Genomic DNA, 24,330 nt, shown 5'->3' with positions numbered 1-24,330 from the left:
TTGAACTTGATCATAAACCACATGAGTGCCTAATAAAATGAGTCAAAAAGGGACATTACTAAATTCATTCCAACAAGAAAATATCAAAAACTGATTACAAAATTCATCAAATGACTAAAACAAAGAACAAAGATTCTATAGGGTCAAAAATAACTGTCATAACTTAAGATCTAGGCTTCTCCTTCTTCTCCTTGAAAAGAGCCAAGAGAGACACTCCAGAGACTTTCACAACCTTGAACCTAACTCCAGGAATATCTCCCACAGCATGACCCTTTCTTCCGAATCCAGCAATCAAAACCTCATCCTAAAATCACAAAACAAGATTTCTTATTTAAGTAATTTCTATGAAAAGGCTCAAACAAACATGAATCCAAAATGGTCATCTGCACAATGCTAAGAGTTTCATTTTAAGTGAACTTACATTCTCTTCAATGTAGTTTAAGCAACCATCGTTGGGGACGAAGGCAGCAATCTTCTTGCCATTTTTAATAAGTTGAACTCTAGCACACTTTCTGATAGCAGAGTTAGGCTGCTTTGCTTCAATACCACTGTGCAACGCAATGAATATCACTAATAAGTTTTTGCATCGAATGAGTTATATTATAACAAAACTTGTCAGCTTTAACAAAGGAGTGCAAATAAACATGAAAACCAATGATCTCACATCTTCTCAAGGACAATGCCCTTTGCGTGGGAAGAACCGGCAAATGGCTTCTTCCATTCGTTACCAAGGTGAGATTTCTTGTATGATTTGTCGGCCCACCTTTGCTTGATACGGTGGCTCTTCAGTTTGCGCCCGGCAACGGTACCACGTGTCTTACTGCAAGAAACAGTGCAGCACTGGCGTTATCACAATGAAATCTTAGAAAATCAACGGCGCTATTATATAGGCATTATCTATATCTATAATAAACATTCCTCAACTATTGCTGATGTATAAATAACAAAACCATAACACACTCAATTGCAGTACTAGAGTTTATCACAATGAAACCTAGAAAATTAACCACTCTAATAGTACATAACCAAATGAATACATACTGATACTCAACAAAAAAAAGTTAGAAACTAACAATTTTTAATTTATCATAACATCAAAAACTAATGAACTAATCAGAATATTGCATAGGGCGGTATCTATGGTAAATATTTTCCAGTTGCTGGTCTAGGCAGTATAAACAACCATTCCAGGCAAGCCAGTATACTCAGTTGCAGTCACAGGATCAGAATATAAACCACTCAAGTAATTCAGTTGTTGGTGTTGTTGCAGGTATGAATAGCAAAACTAATGAGCTCATTCTTAAGAAAGGATTACAAAGTAACATTTTTTTTTCTTCAACTTAATATGTGAATGAAAATTATGCATACATAATACAATTATTCGTGGAGCATAAATTTAATAGTCTCTATTGAAAAGGAAAAAAAGAAAAAGTGAATGAACTACAACCAATGGTAAAGCAAGTGACGCTTTACATAGATTTAAGCAGCTTTAAACGAAGATGTGAAAATTCAAAGGAAGAACGCAGAAATCAATAAAAAGTGTATAGTTCTCTTATGTAAAATTATATTTACGAAAGGAAAAGCATATACCCCATGGCAGCAGAGAAGAGCTCCTGTTTGAGTGGCTAAATCTACTCTGTTCAAAATGGTAGAGAAAAGCAGTGTGAGTTAGGGTTTTGTTTGTCTTTGTAGAGTGGAATTAAAATTTGGGTTGGGCTTCTCTGCTTAAATGAATTCAGGCCTTATATTAAAACGGCCCAAATTTTAAGTACAGAAAAAAAGGGCAATTTTTACAAATACAAAAAAAAAAAAAATAGTTGTACTAAATTTTAAATATTTTTACGATTTTTTAATTTTATTTATAGAAAATACATTCTTTCTATATTGTAGTCTTGTTAATTTGTTGTTGATTTTCTTATCTGTATGTTATTTTTTGTTGTTGTTTTGATATTATTTAAATATTATTTTCATGTTATTTTTATATAATTTTTATGGTGTTATTTTTATAAAAAATTGTAAAAATATAAAAAGGACTAAATTAAACTTAAAAATATAATTAAAAAAATGGTGGTATATGTAATTATTAAAAAAAAAAAAAATTGCTACAAAAGAGTTCCCAAATGGAAGTAAGGTAACGCCTCTCTTTGCTTCGGTGTTTCTGTGCTAAAAGGATTAGAAGAAAGCTTTTGGGGTCATATGGCTCTCATAGTCTCACACATGGCTTCTCCTCCACTCTCCTTCACCCCAAATTCACACTTTCAATTTGTAAATTTACCAAAATGTCCTGGGCAGAACCCTGTATTTTCACTTGTTTTGAGGACAAGGACCATTTCTTCTTCTTCTAGCTCAAGCTTAAGAGCAGAGTCATCACTTGGAGTTGGAGTTCGAGCTATAAGGGAAGAAGTCGTCCAATCCCCAAATTCCGAGTCAACCCTCAATTCTGAAACTACCCTTTCCTCCTCTTCTTCTTCTAAGCTCGTTCTCGTTGTTGGAGGAACTGGTGGCGTTGGTACGCTCTTCTTCTTCTTCTTCTTCTTCTTCTTCTTCTTCTAGGCACTCACTCAATCACTCTTTTTTATCCTTTTATTATTATCTTTTCTTCTACACGCAGTCTTGTTGTAATCATCATCAACTCAAGTATATGTGTGTTTATATGTGTATATATATATATAAATATTCACTTGCTTTTATGCTTTATCTTCTTACGTACGTACTTCAATTCTGTGTTATTTTGTAGTGAATTTATTGAGAAACTAAGCAAATTTTAGTGATTCTTTTATGCTCTTTTCAGGGCAGTTGGTAGTGGCATCATTGCTCAATAGAAACATCAAGTCACGTCTATTGCTGCGCGACCCTGAAAAAGCAGCAACTTTATTTGGTGAACAAGATGAACAAACATTACAGGTTCCAATCCAAATTCATCCTCTCATCCCATGAACTGGGGATTCATTACTAGTTTTCTTATCATTTTTCCTTCAGCCACAGTCGATCACTTTTGACACATTTTCTTGCTTTGTTTGATACGTATTATGTTGTGGTATGTTTGGCTGGTTGGATTTCATTCATTTGTTTGGTTGTTTGCTTGCTTGCTTTATAAAGTATTGAAATAGCTTTTTTCACCATTTTTGGTGGAATGGTTATCCATCCAAAAGTGGGAGGAAATGTCATTCGAATGCACAAATTACTCATGCTATATTTAACTCAATTCATCCATCCCATTACTTTCATCTGTTTTCATTACTCCCAACCAAATACACCCCTTAATGTTGTACAACTTCTTGTTCATTTATAGATATGCAAAGGAGATACTCGAAACCCTGAAGATCTAGATCCAACCTTTTTTGAGGTTTGTCATTTAACTACATGGCTGTTTTTTGTTTTGACATAAGCATTTATTTGTTCATTCATATTTGAACATGTTAATTTTTTTTTATGTAAATCTTTTGTTTTTCAGGGAGTCACACATGTCATTTGCTGTACAGGAACAACTGCTTTTCCATCCAAACGGTGGGACGGAGATAATACTCCTGAAAGAGTAGGTAAATTCATCTACTTGAACTTTTAGTGACCTTGTTGTTGATAAGTCCAGAATCAAAAAGAAATGTCACAATTAATTTTTCTTTTTGTTTACATTGTAGAAATGCTTGTGCAGTATATGTGTTTTTATTTTGTTCATAAAGTTGCGTGCCTTTTCAAGACCCAATTATGCTCATAATTTAAAATACATGCATGAAGTCTGTAACACTCAAGTGTAAGCATGCTTTCAATGCTTTTAACTGTAGTATTTTCCTTTTGAAGATTGGGAAGGTGTGAAAAATCTTGTATCTGCACTTCCTCCCTCAGTGAAAAGGGTTGTTCTTGTTTCATCAATAGGTGTAACCAAGTTCAATGAACTCCCATGGAGGTAAGACTAATGGTGAGTTATAAAGCTAGCAATTGATCTTCTTTTGTATCTATAAGAATTGAGAGAGCAGAAAATAGAGTTCAGTGATTTTGTACTCATGAATGGCTCCTTCCATATTTTTCCAGTTAAAATTTTTTGTTTTTACGATAATTTCTCTGTAATCTTTCCAAGATGGAAATTTCTCAAATAAATTGGGATTATTTTCCTTGTTCAAGATTATATTTTAAAATAGCTAGAACATCATGTAGCCTGAAATGAATCTACCCCTAGAGTACAACTAAGAAAATTACTTAATCAAATATCATTACCAACTATTTAACTGAACCTGTCTTTTGTTTCTATTTTTGGTCTAGATTTTATTATATCTGTATCTTTATGCGCTAAATAGTATACATTTTCTGTCCATCATGTCTATGTTGAGTTCATCAACAGAACCTCAATCTACATGTTTTTTGCTTAGGCTATTCACTAGATACTTGAGGACCCTTTGTTCTCTGAGCAGAGTAACCTCTCCTCCAACTAATCCTTTCCATGTGATACTGTTTCTTAAGGAAGCAGGAGAAAAAGGACATGAAAGTGTCTCGTTACAAGAAAGTTTCATTTAATGCAAAATCTTAAATAATACTATAGTCTATAGATGATCAGTTGTTTTGTTAGGAAATATATTTTCATGAATATTCCATAAGTGGAAAGGTACCATCCATTAAAATAGAGAAGTGAATTCACTACAAGGTTTACACAAGATATTTTTGTGATTGCTATTTACTAGAAATTACGCAACAGGAACTCAGTTTGGATACTAACCTTGGTAGACATTGACTATCATAACATTTTTCCTTTAAATTTTCAGTTTCATTGGTTAACAACTTATGTGTTTTATCTTTTTCCATTAGCATTATGAACCTCTTTGGTGTTCTCAAATATAAGAAGATGGGAGAGGATTTCCTTCTTAATTCTGGTCTACCGTGTACAATAATCAGGTTTGTCAAAAATACTGACACATCGCAAGAGTCCATAATGGCAAAAGTTTGTAATAATCTAAAGTATTCTTTTTTCTTTTGCCATTGCATGCAAACCAGAGCCGGCAGATTAACTGATGGACCTTACACCTCTTATGATCTAAATACTTTGCTCAAAGCTACAGCTGGGCAACGACGTGCAGTTCTTATTGGTCAAGGTATGTTATGTTTAACAATAATATTAGAGGGTATTTCAATAATTATAACTGGAGTGCACACTATTTTAATTTGACTCTATCAGTCTGCTGCTTCTATATCACACCACAATTAGGAGTGGATTTTCTTTAATATGGGTAAAACAGCCAATCGTCAAATGATATCGTAACTGAGTGTTATTAGAGAGTGAGAGAGGCTGCACATATCTGAGTATGTTTGACTAAGATTATAAATTGTTAATTTTGTAAGGGATCACTAGTAGGACTGGACATCTGATCTAATCCAATCCAACATTTTTCTCCTCATCCTATCCAATCCAATTAGTAATTGGATTTAGAAAATTGTCATCCAATCCGATCCAATTATATCTCAAAATCCAGTCTAATTAGTAATTGGATTGGATCAGTTTTGTAATTGGATATCCAATTACACAAACCTAAAACCTAAAAACATGAAGAAAATGATTGATATTGAAAACACGAAAACCTAATTGATATTAAAAACATGAAGAAAATTACATAAAACCTAATTGATATTGAAAACGATTAAAGGGAAAAGGAAGGAACTATTAGGTTTTCTCCTAGGGATTTAAAACTACACACATGTTTAGAAAAACACAGCAAGTCAAGCGTGCTATTCTTTTAGTTAGGTGGAGTTAAATTATTTTTTAGGGAGATTAATTAATTAAATGTATTGGTAAATAAAGAGAAAGCCTAAACAATATAATTCAACTATTCTTTTTTTATATTTTTTTAAAAAAATTTATTGCATATGAATAATATTTTAATATATATTAATTGTAATTGTATTTGATCAGTTTTTAATTGGATTTTGAGATTAACATCCAATAACCGATCCAATCCAACTTTTCACATCCAAATTGAATCGGATTAGATCTTGTTCAGCCCTAATCACAAGTTTTATTATGGCTTGTGGGCATCTATAAGATCCTATCTATACTTCAAATTAAAAACATAAGTGTAATGATTTCACTGAAGATTTGAAGCAGTCAAATATTTTTGTTATCTTTGGAGGGAGAGGGGAAGAAGTTGATTACCCATAATTCTCAACACCACTATGAGGCGGCCTTACGAGTGGAGAGTAGTTTCCTATAATAATTTTCAATTAAAATATGTAGGATGTAATATTGAATTTTCCAAAAATGATATGGCACTTGGTGGTGTTGGGTACCACTAGTGCCCTTTAGCAGTTCTCTTTTGCTTAAACATTCAATGCACAGGTTCTCTACTTATTGGATATTTATTTTTCAAACAACTAAGTGCTATTATGTAAATTGTTGATCCTATCCAAACATTTTTATTTGCATATCTTTGGTTTGGCAAACATTGCAATCAATTCTCAGGAGATAAATTAGTCGGTGAGGTTAGCAGACTCATTGTAGCTGAAGCTTGCATACAAGCACTTGACATTGAATCCACTGAAGGGAAAATTTATGAAATCAACTCGGTTGAGGTAACTCTCTCAAGTTGATTTAGTATAAGTGGCTCTAGACAAAATTTCATTGAAAACTGACTACTTTACTCTGCAATGTCAAAAGATAAATTAATATATTTTAACATCTCTTATTTGTGTAGGGAGAAGGTCCAGGAGATGATCAGCAGAAATGGCGAGAACTATTTGAAACAGCAACCAAATAGCCAAGCTCACTATGTAAATTGTAAAAATAAGCTAGCTACTCCACATGGTAAATTTCATGTAACAAGTATTATTGTCTATAAACTGTATAGAACTATTACATATGTTACTTTTGTTAGGTAAAGTTATTCGTACTCCACTTCTACGGCTTTTGTTATTCAAATCCAGGCACAGGTTCTACAGTGTTCTACTTCCATGTCTACATGTCAGACTTCCTTGGCTTTCTCATTGTTAATAACTTTGAATTCATTGTGTAAATTGCTGTGTATAAACAATTTCTGTGTATAAAGATTTTGCCAAGCAAAAGCATGAGCTTTGACAAATGTACATCTAGTCATTTACAATAATAATAGTTATATTGTAGAAAATAGATTCTTTAGGTGGTGTTTGGTTTGGTAATTGTGATGGTAATAGTAATGTAATGGAATAAGATTGTAATAGGAATTGATTGTTATGTTTAGTTTGTACTTTGTTGTAGGAAAGAATATTGGAATAGGTGGTAAAGTGATAATTATTCCTACTTTAGTAATAAAAAAGTAAAAAATAAGTGTAAAAGATAGGGGATTTTTTATTTATACTAGAAGAGAGTTACGTAGCGAGCTACGTAAATATTAGTTTTATTTTAAGTTTTAGGGGTTTTTGTTTAAGAATTTAGTGACTAATTGTAAATTATGTTATAAACGATATGTTTTATAAAACTAATTGTTAAGAATGTCATGATTGTGTATATAAACCTATAATATACACATTGTTATTCAAATATTTTATGTTATAAGCGATTTTTTTTATATAGAGTTTAAATTTTATATTAATGATTGTTATTTAGGGTGGGTATTGGTGTAGTTTTTTTTTTTTAATTTAAAAAAAGATTGTTTAATTTTTTGGTTTAATTATTGGGTTTAAACGTTTAAAAAAAATTGTTTATTTTTTTTGTTTAAAAAAAAATCGTGTAAGCCTAATCTGTTAAACTAATCGTGTAACAATATTAATATTTGTTAATTTTTTATTTATTTGTTAACCTTTAACTAATAAAAAAAATATCAAACATTGGGATATACGGTTTGTTATGTTAGAGAGATATGTGGCTAGGATGATTTTTTTTAATTTAAAAAAAAAATTGTTTAATTTTCTGGATTTAATTATTTGGTTTAAACGTTTAAAAAAAGATTGTTTAATTTTTTGGGTTTAATTATTTATATATTTTTGAAAGTTAACGGGAGATCAAACCTATCGTTAAATTTAACAAAATATTCTTTTATTTTTAAAGTATATTCTGTTAAACCAAGAAATGTCGTTAGATAGACACTTTTAATATATAAAGATACATAATAATATAAGTATTAACAAATATAACGATAATACTTTAAATCATATGATAAGCGGTAATGCTCTACCTATATATAAATAAATGCATGCAATTCTTTTCTTGGGCCACTATTCAACAGCGCATCTCTCTCTCTCTCTCTTTTTTTTTTTTTTTTTTTTAAATGCATGGCCATTAACCTTTGTTAATTTTTGATTATTTTTTTTTTCTTCTTTTCACTTTTTTTTTTTTAATGGAATTCATTCAATTCAAATAATTACAAAGAAAATAGTTTATCAAACCAAAGAGTTGGACGAATACAAAGGAACAAAACTCCAATCCGCATAGCACTCGCTTTAAAATAACAACTATACTATTAATTATTTTGATTAAAAAATTGTACCAATATAACCTACTCATTAAATGAATTATTTTAACATGTGAGAAGCATATAATTTTACACCATCACAAAATAAGATGTTTGAAACTAAAAGTAACCATTTAGTTTATTTAATAAATTATTAAGAAATAACCAAACTTTATACTCAAACAAATTCATGAATATATACCATACTATTTTTATTTTTTTTTTTTTGAGAAACATATTAAAAGTCTTTTTAATTGTACTAATCTATAAAAAAAATTAATTTTATAGTTAAGAGTTACTAAATGTTATTAAAAAAATAAGACACTGAGATATATACTAATTGATTTTCCATTTAATAAGTTCTATTTCGAAATCATATTATCTTATATACATCCTTGTTACCTACTAATTAATTACTTTAAAATTATAGTTTCATCTTACCTACCAATTAATTACTTTTAATTTCAAAACTATACTTTTCTTTATATAATGTTGTTGATCAAGAGATATTTATGTTATATATGTATATATAAATACATATAACTTTTACGTTACCTTCATATATATTTAAAATTAATATATTATGCATTAAAATATAATAAATTATTATGTAGTTTCTTAGTCAAATTTATAATTTGTTCTATAATATTTAAAATACTATCTAGTTTCTTTATAAGTTATTCTTAAAATAAATTGATGTTAACAATAATTTAATTAATTTCAATCATTACATAAAAATATTTACTTTTAGTAACTTATAAAAATAGTTGGTATTTAGTCATTTAAGTTAAAGTGTTAAATATGTATATATATAAAATATATAGCTTATTATATAATTTATTAGTAAAATTAATATATATAATAATTTTTATAGCAACTAATTTTATTATGTTTAAGATACTATTTGGTAATTTTATAAATTTTTATATTAACATATCAAAATGCTTTATTATATAAATTTTGTTATTAATATACCATATCGTAACTTTTAAATATAATATAATAAAAGATTTTATAGTAATTTATAATCTTATATATAATTTGCAATTGACATTGGTATGCATAATTAATTCTTATTAATTTTATGGCTGGTTACTATAAGTGTCTTATTATTTCATATTTAAATGTAGCATGATAGTATCTAAATAAGTCTATTTTATTATGTGATTTCCATAATTATTTTTTAAAAATATATATAAGGAAACTAAATCGTATCTTAAGTACCACATAATTAGTTACATTACAAAAATATTATTTTAGTTAATATTATGTTGTCTTATTGTTTAAAATATTTTAACTTATTAATAAAATTAGTAGATGTAATGTAGTGTTTAAGATACTATTTGATTACTCATAAATTTTTTTTCTTTGTTATAATTACTCATAAATTTTTTATATTCATATTAAATAAATTTATTCTAAGTATATCATATAGTAACTTTTTTTTTTTTTTTTTATGTAAATCATTTGATAACTTTAATATAAAATAACAAAATAGTTGACTAGTCTATGACACTAGTTTGTATTTTTTTTTTCTTTTAATTATGAATTTAGGCTACCTTTTGTTAACAAAATATTTGTTCTTATAAAAAAACCAAAATGATTTTGATGATAGTAGTAACTTATTTTACAATATCTTTTTTATTAACTCATAAAATTGATTTGTATATTAAATTTTATTTGAGTTGATAAAAAGTAATTAAAAAGTTACATTTTTTTTTATAAAACCTATTTAAATGGTTCAATAAAATTTATTTATTAAGAATTACTATATGAAATTTTTTAAATATAAATAATAAAATACTTTTTAGTAATCACTTAATATCAAATGATTTGTTGGTTTGAAAATTTGGTTATTTGAATAAAAAGAAAAAAAATTAATTTTTTTTTATTTGCATATCAAAATATTTAATTAAAAAAATAAATTACAGTGATATAATTTTTAGCTCTTGCTCGTGAAGTTTAAAAAATTTATATAGAATTTCACCAAAAAAAAAATCTAATGTCATTAAAAAAAAGCTAAGAGAGTGAAGTAATACATTGTAAAAAAAAAAAAAAAGTAAAATAATTAGTGAAGTGGAGAGTGAAGTTAATGTCAGAAAAAGAAAAAGCATACGCAAAGAAACAAAAACTGGGTGGCTAACAAAAGAGAGGAATAGTTGTTTTCGGTATACGCGCATAAGCAATTTATTAAAGAAATTCGGTACTTTACAACATTAAAATGTTAAAGTCTATTTTTATAAATATTTTACAAAATACGTTTTTGTAGGTAATTTTCTCTAAAAGATAGTCATTTTAGGTAATTGTAATGAGGATTCAAACTTACACATTAATTACACCTTAGTTGTAAAGTACTAACTAATGAGGTGTAAAAAACTAAGTAATTAAGAGTGTAAATGGATTAGGTTGGATCTGATTCGGTTATGATTTGGTTTGATTCAAATTATGTAATGATATGTCCTGTCCTGCCCCGTTAGGATTAGATCTGACTTATCTTTTTTGGATTGATCTAATCCGACCTGATTTATTATTTTTTTTTAAGAATTTTAATTTTATATCGAAACATAATTTTGTTTTACTAAATCTATTTTTTAAAAACTAATAATGCATCATTTTTTTCTTTTATTTGCCAAACTCAAAAGAGAATATCAAATTTTTACCACATTAAAAATGTAATTTTACTCTAAAATTAAAAAAAATTACTAAAATTTTAAAATCTATTACTAATATTATCATTAATAATATTAATTAATAATTGAGGTTGTGAGGACTCTGTCAAAATTGAGAAAAAGAAAATAAATAAATAAATAAATAATAATTAAGGATGTGACACCCACAATTTTTTTATTCTTTATTAAATTCTCTCTCTCTCTCTCTCTCTCTCTCTCTCTCTCTCTCTCTCTCTCTCTCTCTCTCTCTCTCTCTCTCTCTCTCTCTCTTCATCTCTTCAAACACTCAAGAAACCACCACCACCATTGGCGACCATACTCCAACCACCTCCTAACCCACGGACCAGAGCATTAGACTCCCCACCCGCTGGTGATCTCAACCCTCAAGCAGTACATCCTCATTTGCCACTGTTAGCGAGAGATCACGAGTCAAAGTTTTGAGGTTCAAACTTTGAATTAGTTTTTCAATCACCTTCGGTGTTTGTTTGACGATCTGTCTTCACAGTAGCACATGCAAGTGGTAGCACTGGTGGACCCACATGAACACAAGAGGGACAGCCGCTAAAAAAAAATTATATGGGTATTCAAGGATAATTAGAGCATCTAATATTTTAGAGAATATTTAATTAAGGTAGAAAAGTTTAGGTGGCAAAATATAGGGATGCTATACTATTGGAGATAAAAAAGAAAGATAATTGCATAAGGTACTATTCATTATTTTTTGTAAAAAAAATTTATATTTTTACGTTTTAATAATTTTTTTTACGAAAATAACAAAAAAAGCTATATAAAAGTAACATGAAAATAATATCAAAACAACAACAAAAAATAACATACAAATAACATCAACAACAAAGTAACAAGAGTACAACATAAAAAGACCGTATCTTTTGTAAATAAAATCAAAAAAATCATAAAAATGTTTAAAATTCCGTGAAACCGTATTTTTGCAATTTTTTTTGTTGTTTTTGTGTATTTGAGAAATAATTCCTAAAAAAAAATATTATTCTTGAAATTTATATTGATACCTGACATTAATGTTATATTTTTTAAAATAAAAAATAAAAGATGCAATATATATAATAGTTTAATAAAGAAAAAAATTATACATATAATAATGTGTAAAATCATAATTACAGCATTTTTAAAAATGTGCTATAGTATTGGAGTATTTTTAGAAGTAAGAGTGTAAAAAATAATGTGAAAAAAAGATAAAATAAAATGAGTAATTTGCGGTATAAATACCTAAGTTTAACTCTCAGTTGTAAATAAATACCTAAGTTTAATTTTTGGCGGTAATAATACCTAAGTTATAATTTTGGAACTTCTGTAGGTACTTGGTTGTTAAGTGTTAAGTAAATTGTCACGTGGCAATCCCGGATTGGTCCAAATCTTAAAATTTTTATTGTAAAAAAAATAATTTAAATATGCCAATAAGAAAATGACACATGATAATGACTTAATATTTAACGGTTAGGTACTTATAGAGTTTTAGAATTATAACTTAGTTTTTATTACTGCCAAAAATTAAACTTAGGTATTTATTTACAACTAATAGTTAAATTTAAGTATTTATAATGTAAATTACTTAAATATGATATTATATTTTTAAATAATGTAAAAATATATTACACCTATAAAAAATATTATCATTAGAGATGCTCTAAGACTTACTCCACTGCCAATGAGAGGAACCAGAGTACCATAGGTAAGCCATAAATATTTAAAAAAAAATTAATATTTATATTAAATTAGTGTTTAAAATAAACAATTTTATATTATTCAAGTATTTTTTATTTTACTATTTTATTTATTAAATAAAAATATGATAAAAATTTTATTATATATTTATGATATATACTGGATTATATAGGATATATTTTTTTTTATTTTATTTTATAATTTAATTATTTTTATTTTTATTTTTTTGTTGTGATTTATTCATTTTTATTTATTTATTATTATATATTTTAATTTTAATTTATTATTATTTATTTTTATTTTAATTTAAGTTTTTCTTTTTCTAAAAGAAAATAAATAAAATAGTCCAGTCTATTCTTAAACCAAACACAGGATTACTTTTATCATAATCCAATCTTGTTCAGTCCAGTCCAATCCAGTCCAATCCTGTGTACTAAACGGGCTCTAAAAGTAATCAAAAAGTTGATATTAAATATTATTATGGGTATTTTTTTAATATTTTTCTTAATTATTTAGGTTTTTTTTATTATTTTTGCCTTATTTATCTAAATGTTTTTTTATTGGTATATGTGCTGTTTCTTGGAACTATGAATACCAATTCTATCATTTATAACACCCTAAAATGAGAGCATGTGCACCTTCCTAAAAAGTCATATACATAAATATATATATTTATAGATTTCAAAGGGAGGATAAAGTCGAAAAAGGTATTATGTTTTGTATTTGTTCAGTGTATACCACTATTGATATAATTAAATAACGAGTCTCATATAATTTGAAAAAATAAATTTTAACAAATATTACTAACTAATTATAGAGTGATACCTATAAAAAATAATAAACAGCACCATTGATACTAATATCTAATAACAATACTCTATACTTGGTTCTTTAATAATGGGTATGGGTTCATTATATGCTCTTTCTAATGTGGAAAGAATACAACTATTTTTTTTTATTATTATTATTATCTTGTTTTTTGGTGGAAAGAATACCATGATTAGTCTAATACATAGTGTTTTTTTTTTCCCATTTCCCTTTTATGTGCATATATTAAAGTGTTGTTTTGTTTATTTTGTGGTGGTGTGCTAGTCATAAATGATTAAATAAAAATTTCATGTAAGTTGATACTTCTATCTGTTGGGTTTCATGCCCTAAATAAAACTCTTTACAATCTGATTAGTTATCAATATAAAAAATTTGAAGTGATTGATATTTGCATGAATTTCACATGCTAATGGTTTAATATGTTTATTACATTCATACACACAAAATCAGTTAAATCTAGATCATATGTTTATTCACAATTACAGTATCGTCAACACAGTGGAATGTGATTGTGATCATATGAATCAAAAGTTTTGGTCCCTGTTTCATCAGTGTTATTGGATTTACACTGATGTGATAATCAGCGATGATGTGTACTTACACTTGGAGTAAGTGTTATGTTCTTTCTAGGACATTAGTAAAGTATACTAGTTTCGAATGTATGGAGTATACATTGGACTGGACCGATATTGCAACTAAGTTAATATATTACAAACTTACCGTTATACATATCTTTCCAAGTCAATATCAGTAGTTGATCTTAAGATTAAAAGAATCTAAATCCTGATATGCTTGGGCTCAACTCAGGAGTGCTATTCATGTTCTTTGATTTATTAGTTAAGCCTACTTTTGGGTCAGGGTGATACGTATATTTTGGGAACATGATAGTATGATTGAGTGGGAGTGCTGAACATAAATATGGAATCTATAGCTTCTACTGGTGTATAGAAGTCAAGTGATGATTCCCTTCGAGCTTAGCAAATAGAAGTAAATGGATGAGCTCTTGTTTAACTGACTAATTATTAGATCACTAAACACCATTTACAGGTAGCTAAGTGTTTTAAGGGGCAAAATACATTGAGGGGTGAGAACGGTAAAGAAATCCCATCTCGATGTAGATCATCTATATAGAGGATCTTTAAATCACAATAAGATTATAACAATGGTTAAATGAGATAGTATATTGATATCGTGGAACATACAATATGCTCTATATAAGTCTGAGAGTGCAATTCTAAGTTCTAAGAGTGGATTCAACGAAGAATTAATAAGTAGAAATTTACTTGGTAAATTTGGTTCACTTATTGGAAGCTCAGCATATAGATCCATGGTCCCCATTCTAGTTGAGAACATTCTGCTTGTAAGACTCATTAATTGATTCGTGATTGATCAATTATAATTCTAAAGTTAGACTATGTCTAATTTTATGAATTTTCACTAAGCAGGGGTGAAATTGTAAAGAAAAGAGTTTTCTAGGTTTATTTATTTATTAATGGACTTTATATGTCTAATTAATAATTAAATTAAATGACAATATTATTTAATAATCTATTTTAGTTATTAAATAATTAGTTTTGGCATTTAAAAGGTTAGAATTGGAAAATTGGCGTTTTTGAGAAAATAGAGATAAAATTTGATAAAACTGCAAAATCAAGTGAGGCCCATTAACACACCATGGCCGGCCACTTAAATAGGTTTTTCAAATTAATATTTTCATTATTTTAATGCCAAATAATTCCTAACCTAAACCTAGTAGTTGCCTATAAATAGAAAGTGATGACTCAGTCAAATCATAAGTTTTTCAACACAAGTTTTCACAAGCCTTTCTGACAGAAATTTCTCTCTTCAGAAAAACTGAGCCTTCCCCACTTTCTATACCTGGCCGAAATCCCTATTCTCTTTTCTCCTTCATCTTTTTCGACCCTAGTGAAAGAGTAAGTGCCCACACACAGCAAGCAGTAACTCAATCATAGATTGGAAGACTGTGAAGGATCAAAACTTGAAGAAGAAGGACATTCGGGCTCAGATCTTGATTATACTCTGCTACAGAAAGGATTCAAGGGTTAGAGATCTGAGTGGAAGGAGACATTAATTCCGCTGCATCAATGTAAGGTTTTCTTAACTTTATATGTGTTTAATTTATCGTTTTAGAAAGTTCATATTTAGGGTGGTTAAACAACATACTTGTGAGTAGATCTAAGATCCTGGTAAAATAATTTCCAACAACTGGCCTCAGAGCCATGATAATTGATTTACTTACATGAAATTTGGACTTTAAAACGATTGTTTGTTTGTTTTTGGATGGTATCATGTTGTATTGAGTGTTATTTGATGATTGATTGATGTTTGTAAATTTTCGTGAAAAATAATTGCGATTCTGTTTCTGGAATTATTTTTATTGGATAGTATGGAAAAAATTAAGCAAGTTAGCCTTTTACAGAACTCAATTTGGATTTTATTTGAATTAGTTATGAATTTTTGAAGATTTGAAAAAATCGGGGCTGTGCTGAAATTTTCCTGCGATCGCGAAACTGTCCGTACAGTTCACAATTTTTTCGTTTTTCTTCGATTTTTCATGCTTTTTCATGGAATTAACTTCCGATTTTTTTGTATAGTTTTGTATATATACTATTTCTATTCCTAATTCAATTCTAATTATCATTTTGAATTCATTTAATATTTTTTAAATTTAATTCAAGATATTAGTGTAATTTGAATTTGAATAGAATTAGTATCTATCTTCTTGCTTAAAAATCTATCTTATTTTTAAATTTGATTATATCTTATCTTATTTTTAAATTTAAGGTCATTTTTTATGTATATATTTTTTTTAAAAATTAAATCTTTTTAGATATTTTGACCTTATTTAAATTTAAAGTAAGATATTTATAATCATGTAATTTTAAATAGATATAAGATATTTTGCTAACTTTTAAATTTTGTTATTTTATTTATTTAAATTAAATTTAAAATCTGAAAAGATATTTCATTTATCTTTTCTAATTTTTATTTAATTTTTATTTTTTAAAATAACATTTAATTTTTAAAAGTAGTTAGCAAATTTTTGAAATGATATTTAGGTTGGTTGAAACCTAATTTTTCAAAAAGTAGGTTTAATTTTAAATATTTATTTTTTAAATAATTTCGAAATTTAAATTTTTTTTATTTCCGAAATTAAATATTTTTTTTTAAATTTTATTTTTTCGAAAATTAAAATATTGTTTATTTAATTATTTTTTTTGAAATTATTTATTTAAAATTAAATTAATCCTACTTCCAACTATCCAGCTAACCTTGTTGCAGGAGTATGTGGTTTTAACTTGTGTGTAAGTTTTCAAAACCTATTATTACTTGATTGCAAATAGCCATGGTTACTTTTTGCCAGATCTAATGATCTGATGGCTCCCTTGGTCAAGTTAATAATTTGTAACAGGTAAATTTTACAATCTTCTTTCATCTGTGTATGACCTAGCAACATGATAGGATCCATCCAAAGTGTGCCTGTGTGAGCCTATATGTTTATTTTGTTTTAATATAGATACATATAGGTTGTTGCTAAATAAAATGTCACACCATGATAGATTTTATTTAGGTCCATTTAGTTCTTGGACCTATTCAATTAATAACAGTTATTTATTTTAAGGTTAAATTCCTCTCTTTTGGGCCTTGTGTGAGAGTTGGGAGCCATAGAAGTGGGTACGACATACTGAACCCAGCACCCCCTCACATGAACTTCCCCAATTGTGAAGGCCCATTTGCCTGATTTAAATAACTGTACTAGGTTAATTATATTAGTTTGACCTAATAAAATTGAATTAGCAACATAATTAACTTTTAAAATATATGAAATTTATTTTCATTTTAATATTTTAAAGTTAATTTTAAGAAAAACACTTTTAGTTTAGATATTATTTCTAGACAAACTATTTGTATTTTTCTTGTATTTAATTAAATATAGAATTTTAACTAACTAAGATTCTTTCTAGAGCTTATTTAATTAAATATTCCTATTTAAGTTATAAATTAGTTATATCAACTGATTTTTCTTATCTAACTTAAATTTGAATATTTGATTTAAATTTTAAATCAAGTTGAGGAATCCTAGGCATTAGTTATTAAAGATTCTTAAGATATTTTTTAAGTTAATATCTTTTCAAATATTAACTTAAAATGGAATATTTTAGATATTTTTTGGTTAATATCTTTTCAAATATTAACTTTAAAAAGATATCTTCAAATTAAGTGGTTACAACTTAATTTTTGATATTTAATTAAATCTAAATTTGAAATTATTTAAGTTTTAGATTTTTTCTATCTAACTTAAATTAGATATTTTTCAAATTTTTGAAAAGATACTTAGTCAAATAAGATATTTTCTAGATAGTAATTTCTAGACTACTTATTATTTCTAATATTTAAATAGGAAAATTATACTTTGTGAAATTAATTATTTAAATAATTAATTTTGGTACAATTTTATTAAGTATATTTTTCCTAGTATTAAATAGAAATTAATAATTAAGCCTTCTCTACACTTAATTATTTATTTCTTGAATTTAATACATTTAATTAACTTGAAGAATCTAAATATCTAAGTTGATTTTCATCATGATACTTAAATATTTATTGTTTTTTCATGACACTTAATTAAATAGAAAATTATTTTTAGGTTGAAATTTAATTTTTCAACTTAAATTTAAATAATTTTCAAAATATATATATTTTTATTTTATTAATCAATTTCGAAATTTGCATTTTATTTATGCAATATTTTCGAATTTTTTATTTTGAAAAATAGATTGAGTTGTAAATTAATTATTTATTTTAATTAATTCTTGGACCAACTACAATCAATGATTTTTTCATTTAATTGATTAATTTAAAATAAATGAATTTAAAATATATATATATATATATTATTAGAAATTGAATTAACTAGTCAAAAGAAAATCTAGATAGGTGATATTTTTGCTTGAAGTATTTTTTTTCTATTTTTTATTTTCGAAAATTGTATTTTTATATACTTTAAATTTTCGAACCCAATAAATATATTCTCAAAGGAAATTTTTAAGTTGCTAATTATTTATTTAATTCAACTTAAATTAATTTCCTTAATATTTATATTTAATGAGATTTATTTATTAGAATAATAAAGAAAATACATTTTAAATAATGAGCTTTATTATTATTAAGATATTCGATCTCCATTGTGGGTTTTACACCGCGTTTGTTTTAGTGAGTAATCCTCCCTAATGGAGGAACGTTCATTAGCAATTTCACACCGTTTAATCTCGCATGATAAGTGGTTTGTAAGTGTTTTATATGGTATAGATCACCCTAATGGTGGCGACTATATTTGACTTGCAAATTGCGAAACAATGGTAGAAGCTCATGAGATAGAATAGCCTTGACTCTCGCCTAAACGGGACAACGCTGGATTCCAATCTTGATCAAATAAAAGGTTACTAGAATGTTTAACATTTTAGATGAGCTGACAACTCTATTCAATGGATGGTAGCTTTGACTCTCGCCTAAACGGGACACTGATATCAGTTTGTTGAAAAACCTTAGAAATTATTTAGGATTGAATTTTTAAGTATTTTCTCATATCATTCCTACTTGCTATGTGCTTATAATTTCTGAATTGATTTTGTGTTAAACCATTATTAATTTCTATTTGTTGATTTCTATTATTTTGTAGTATCCTGTTTTGTCAAAATGAATCCCATGTTATCACTCTTGACTGAAAACAAGCTGAATGGATCTAACTTTAATAAGTGGAATGAGAACATTAATATTGCGCTCATAGGAGAAAGTGCCTTGTTTGTTTTAACTGAGCCGTCACCTGAAGTGCATGAGGACAATGCTTCCAAAGCTGTGAAAGAAAAGTATGAGCGTTGGCAGAAAGCAAATGACAAAGCTCTATACTTTATGCTTTCTAGCATGGTTGACACCCTCAAAACTTGGTTTTCTAAAACCGAGAAGGCTGCTGAAGTTATGACGAAGTTAAATGAACTATTCGGTAAGGCATCACTTCAGTCACGCTTTGACGCGACTAAGAAGTACATTAATGCACAGATGGAACCTCATCAAAACGTGCGTGACCATGTTCTCCTCATGTCTAGTTATTTCCAAGAAGCCCAGGATCATGGTGCTGAAATGGACAGTGCTACTCAAGTTAGTGTTATCTTGAATAGCCTGACTCCAGCATTTCTACCATACACATCAAATTATGTCATGAATAAGAAGGAAATTGACTTTCATGAATTAGTCAATGACCTTCAAACTTATGAAAATTTGATTGGAGGACCCAAGAAGAAAGGGAGTAAACCTCACAATCCTGGGAATGGTAATGGGACGATAAAACCTGAAGCAAATGTTGCCTCTGCTTCAAAGCCCAAATCGAAGAGGAAGTGGCACAACACCAAGAAGCGAACAAAAGCCAATAAAAAGGCTGCTCCTTCCGGTGATGCTACACTTAAAGGAAAGTGTTTCTACTGCAATGAGAAAGGTCATTGGAAACCCCAGTGTCCTAAACTTCTTGCAAAGAAACAAGGTATTTCCATTTATAAACTTTAAGAGTTTTAGTGAATTATTATCCAATTGGATTTATGATTCTGGACTAAACTTTGTTTATTTATTTTCTTCTTCTTATAGGCCAAGCTGCTTGAACTCAGATGAGTTGGATCAGCAAGCTGGTCCAAGGGTGAAATCGTCCAGATGAAGATGAAGCTCTTCAATTTAATTTTTTGAATTAATTGTTTTAGTTTAAAGACAATTTGGATTTCAAATTTTAGTCAGGGATATTTATCCCTGTTTCTCTCATATTGTTGCAATACATTTTTTTTATTAATAAAGTTTCTAATTTTCGAAATTTACTATTGCAATTTATGAGATTGAGCTTCATTTAATTTATCTTCATCAATTATTACCACATTATATTTGTATGTTTGTATGTGTAAGTGTTTTTATTATTGATCCAAATTCTATAATATTTTCAACTCTTCATAGAGTTATATTATATAAACACTAGAAATTATTTCTATGTTTATCAATAATTGTTCATTCTCATACAATTATTAAGAATTTGTTTAATAAAAGGATCTTATGATCTGATAGGAGTGGAGAAAAGTTAAGAAAACTATGCAGTTCAACGATCTTTTATATCTAATGAACTCTGGATAGTATTCAACTCCACATAAACTCTATCACACTAAGAGAATCATGATCTTTACAACCTTTAGGGGTGGATCATAATCTCTATATACTTAGGGGTGGAGGTTATCCATAGTACCCTATATGTATATTCTTAGGGGTGGAGTCCATTCCACAATTCCCTATGAAACACATATCTTGTTTAAACATAGAAGTAATATAATGAGTCAGCTATTGTCAATATAAATTCTTGATCTTGATTGTATGTTCCATTTCGATTTTACTGTTGTAAGTAAAAGATTGATACCTATGAAAGTTCTTTGTTAAAGTTTCACACTACCTTAATTGAGTGGGAGAATTTTAAAATTCTATACCCATCTTCATTAGGTTGATACTTGTGACAGATACTTAAGAACACTACTGAAAAGCAAATCTAACCATTCACATGGATAGGAATAGCTTATCAGAATTATGAGAATAAGATAAAGAACTCTAGTTCAGTCCATTCGAATGACTTAAACCAAGAATTCTTAATCCTCATAAAATTTGATGGTATCTTAATTTTGATTACTTTATCTCTGGCATGTATTTTTCACTTCAAATACTAGTCTGATATGTTGATGACTTAGTCTTGACTTAAAGTTTCAGACTAATACAAAAGTCACAACTAGGTAACTCTCCAAACAATCAGAGGTTAAAAGTATTATTTAACCAGACATCTGCTATTGAGTGGGAGCTATCTGAGATGTAATCAAATAGGGAACATTAGAAGATATTCAAGAAGGATTTATGAAAGTGATCTATATGTTAGATATTAAGGAACTGTGTATCAGTTGTCCTTGTATCTCACCATCTAATTTCGAAATTTCTATGAGATGGTGCTTACTTTAGGGGTGGAGGAATTATTGTATAATAATTCAAGCTCTACCAGAGAAGAATTATAACTTTGTGTATTCGAAATCCCAGAAAGTTATATCACTGAAGAAAAGTCTACACTGTATTATCTCAATTACATATTTTAAAATATGAGAGATATGTCTTTTGTTAATTCAGATGTACTTTTAAAACAGTAAAGATTTCAGTATCCCTTGATGAGTAAAGCATATAGTAAAGGATGTTTCATAAGTGTATTTATGAACTAGTTTCCAGAAGTTTGGGTGGATTCAAATATACTACACTTGATCTGAAGATCAAGACATCAGATTGACCTATTTGCACAGTTTGTTTTATATTAGTGCAAGTGGGAGTTTGTTGGGTTTTATGCCCTAAATAAAACTCTTTACAATCTGATTAGTTATCAATATAAGAAATTTGAAGTGATTGATGTTTGCATGAATTTTACATGCTAATGGTTTAATATGTTTATTACATTCATACACACAAAATCAGTTAAATCCAGATCATATGTTTATTCACAATTACAGTATCGTCAACACAGTGGAATGTGATTGTGATCATATGAATCAAAAGTTTTGGTCCCTATTTCATTAGTGTTATTGGATTTACACTGATGTGATAATCAGCGATGATGTGTACTTACACTTGGAGTAAGTGTTATGTTCTTTCTTGGACATTAGTAAAGTATACTAGTTTCGAATGTATGGAGTATACATTGGACTAGACCGATATTGCAACTAAGTTAAGATATTACAAACTTACCGTTATACATATCTTTCCAAGTCAATATCAGTAGTTGATCTTAAGATTAAAAGAATCTAAATCCTGATATGCTTGGGCTCAACTCAGGAGTGCTATTCATGTTCTTTGTTTTATTAGTTAAGCCTACTTTTGGGCCAGGGTGATACGTATATTTTGGGAACATGATAGTATGATTGAGTGGGAGTGCTGAACATAAATATGGAATCTATAGCTTCTACTGGTGTATAGAAGTCAAGTGATGATTCCCTTCGAGCTTAGCAAATAGAAGTAAATGGATGACCTCTTGTTTAACTGACTAATTATTAGATCACTAAACACCATTTACAGGTAGCTAAGTGTTTTAAGGGGCAAAATACATTGAGGGGTGAGAACGGTAAAGAAATCCCATCTCGATGTAGATCATCTATATAGAGGATCTTTAAATCACAATAAGATTATAACAATGGTTAAATGAGATAGTATATTGATATCGTGGAACATACAATATGCTCTATATAAGTCTGAGAGTGCAATTCTAAGTTCTAAGAGTGGATTCAACGAAGAATTAAGAAGTAGAAATTTACTTGGTAAATTTGGTTCACTTATTGGAAGCTCAGTATATAGATCCATGGTCCCCATTCTAGTTGAGAACATTCTGCTTGTAAGACTCATTAATTGATTCGTGATTGATCAATTATAATTCTAAAGTTAGACTATGTCTAATTTTATGAATTTTCACTAAGCAGGGGTGAAATTGTAAAGAAAAGAGTTTTCTAGGTTTATTTATTTATTAATGGACTTTATATGTCTAATTAATAATTAAATTAAAAGACAATATTATTTAATAATCTATTTTAGTTATTAAATAATTAGTTTTGGCATTTAAAAGGTTAGAATTGGAAAATTGGCGTTTTTGAGAAAATAGAGATAAAATTTGATAAAATTGCAAAATCAAGTGAGGCCCATTAACACACCATGGCCGGCCACTTAAATAGCTTTTTCAAATTAATATTTTCATTATTTTAATGCCAAATAATTCCTAACCTAAACCTAGTAGTTGCCTATAAATAGAAAGTGATGGCTCAGTCAAATCATAAGTTTTTCAACACAAGTTTTCACAAACCTTTTCTGACAGAAATTTCTCTCTTCAGAAAAACTGAGCCTTCCCCACTTTCTATACCTGGCCGAAATCCCTATTCTCTTTTCTCCTTCATCTTTTTCGACCCTAGTGAAATAGTAAGTGCCCACACACAGCAAGCAGTAACTCAATCATAGATTGGAAGACTGTGAAGGATCAAAACTTGAAGAAGAAGGACATTCGGGCTCAGATCTTGATTATACTCTGCTACAGAAAGGATTCAAGGGTTAGAGATCTGAGTGGAAGGAGACATTAATTCCGCTGCATCAATGTAAGGTTTTCTTAACTTTATATGTGTTTAATTTATCGTTTTAGAAAGTTCATATTTAGGGTGTTTAAACAACATACTTGTGAGTAGATCTAAAATCCTGGTAAAATAATTTCCAACACTATCTAATACCATGCAAGTGTGAATGGATTTGTAACATTAAAATACTACCTTAAAGTAATCAGTGGGCAAGAATCCAACCATGAGAAAGGACCATGAAAGTGACCAATGTTTACCAGCCCCACACACACCACCCAACAATAATGATACAATTCAACATTATTTCAATATTTAAAATTCACATTAATATATTAAGATTTGGATATTTTATTAGTATTTCGTTAAGTGTAAAAATGTATATATAGTGAATAATTTGTCAAGTACTGTAGAACTTTTATCCAAATTTTAGCGGTGACCCTTAACAATCTTTCACCACCACGTATGTAGATTTATCTATATATCTCAGTTAATTAATCGAATTTTAAAGAGAAATGTTAAAAGACACTAATATAACACTTAGTTAGTACT

At 28.1% G+C, this 24,330-nt stretch overlaps 2 protein-coding genes across 2 annotated transcripts; one reads left to right on the top strand and one right to left on the bottom strand.

Annotated features, from left to right (window-relative positions):
* Positions 1–38: 38 nt before the first annotated feature.
* LOC115717299 (small ribosomal subunit protein uS12) lies at positions 39–1,740 on the bottom strand. The gene is made up of 4 exons (XM_030646269.2): positions 1,591–1,740; positions 665–820; positions 422–548; positions 39–304 (listed from the first exon to the last, which is right to left on the bottom strand). The coding sequence occupies exons 1-4, from the start codon at positions 1,593–1,595 to the stop codon at positions 164–166; spliced, it is 429 nt and encodes a 142-aa protein (XP_030502129.1). The 5' UTR covers positions 1,596–1,740; the 3' UTR covers positions 39–163.
* Positions 1,741–2,105: 365 nt separating this feature from the next.
* On the top strand, positions 2,106–7,058 carry LOC115717089 (sanguinarine reductase). The gene is made up of 9 exons (XM_061115500.1): positions 2,106–2,509; positions 2,792–2,904; positions 3,293–3,346; positions 3,455–3,539; positions 3,799–3,904; positions 4,798–4,884; positions 4,984–5,081; positions 6,443–6,552; positions 6,675–7,058. Exons 1-9 carry the CDS (start codon positions 2,197–2,199, stop codon positions 6,735–6,737), a joined length of 1,029 nt encoding a protein of 342 aa, XP_060971483.1. The 5' UTR covers positions 2,106–2,196; the 3' UTR covers positions 6,738–7,058.
* Positions 7,059–24,330: the final 17,272 nt, after the last annotated feature.

The sequence above is a fragment of the Cannabis sativa genome, chromosome 5, assembly GCF_029168945.1.
Source record: "Cannabis sativa cultivar Pink pepper isolate KNU-18-1 chromosome 5, ASM2916894v1, whole genome shotgun sequence".
Classification (NCBI taxonomy): Eukaryota; Viridiplantae; Streptophyta; class Magnoliopsida; order Rosales; family Cannabaceae; genus Cannabis; species Cannabis sativa.
The sequence above is the reverse complement of the archived record's forward strand: the minus strand, read 5'-3'. Positions and strand labels throughout refer to the sequence as shown.

What these genes read in the sequence shown, in the direction of transcription:
- LOC115717299 (XM_030646269.2), bottom strand. An exon ending in GGCATTGTCCTTGAGAAGAT is followed by an intron (nt 549 to 664) that starts GTGAGATCATTG and finishes TGCGTTGCACAG; the next exon opens with TGGTATTGAAGCAAAGCAGC. An exon ending in TAAACTACATTGAAGAGAAT is followed by an intron (nt 305 to 421) that starts GTAAGTTCACTT and finishes TTGTGATTTTAG; the next exon opens with GATGAGGTTTTGATTGCTGG.
- LOC115717089 (XM_061115500.1), top strand. Translation starts at nt 2,197, where the DNA reads ATGGCTCTCATAGTCTCACACATGGCTTCTCCTCCACTCTCCTTCACC. An exon ending in AAGATGAACAAACATTACAG is followed by an intron (nt 2,905 to 3,292) that starts GTTCCAATCCAA and finishes GTTCATTTATAG; the next exon opens with ATATGCAAAGGAGATACTCG. An exon ending in ATGAAATCAACTCGGTTGAG is followed by an intron (nt 6,553 to 6,674) that starts GTAACTCTCTCA and finishes TTATTTGTGTAG; the next exon opens with GGAGAAGGTCCAGGAGATGA.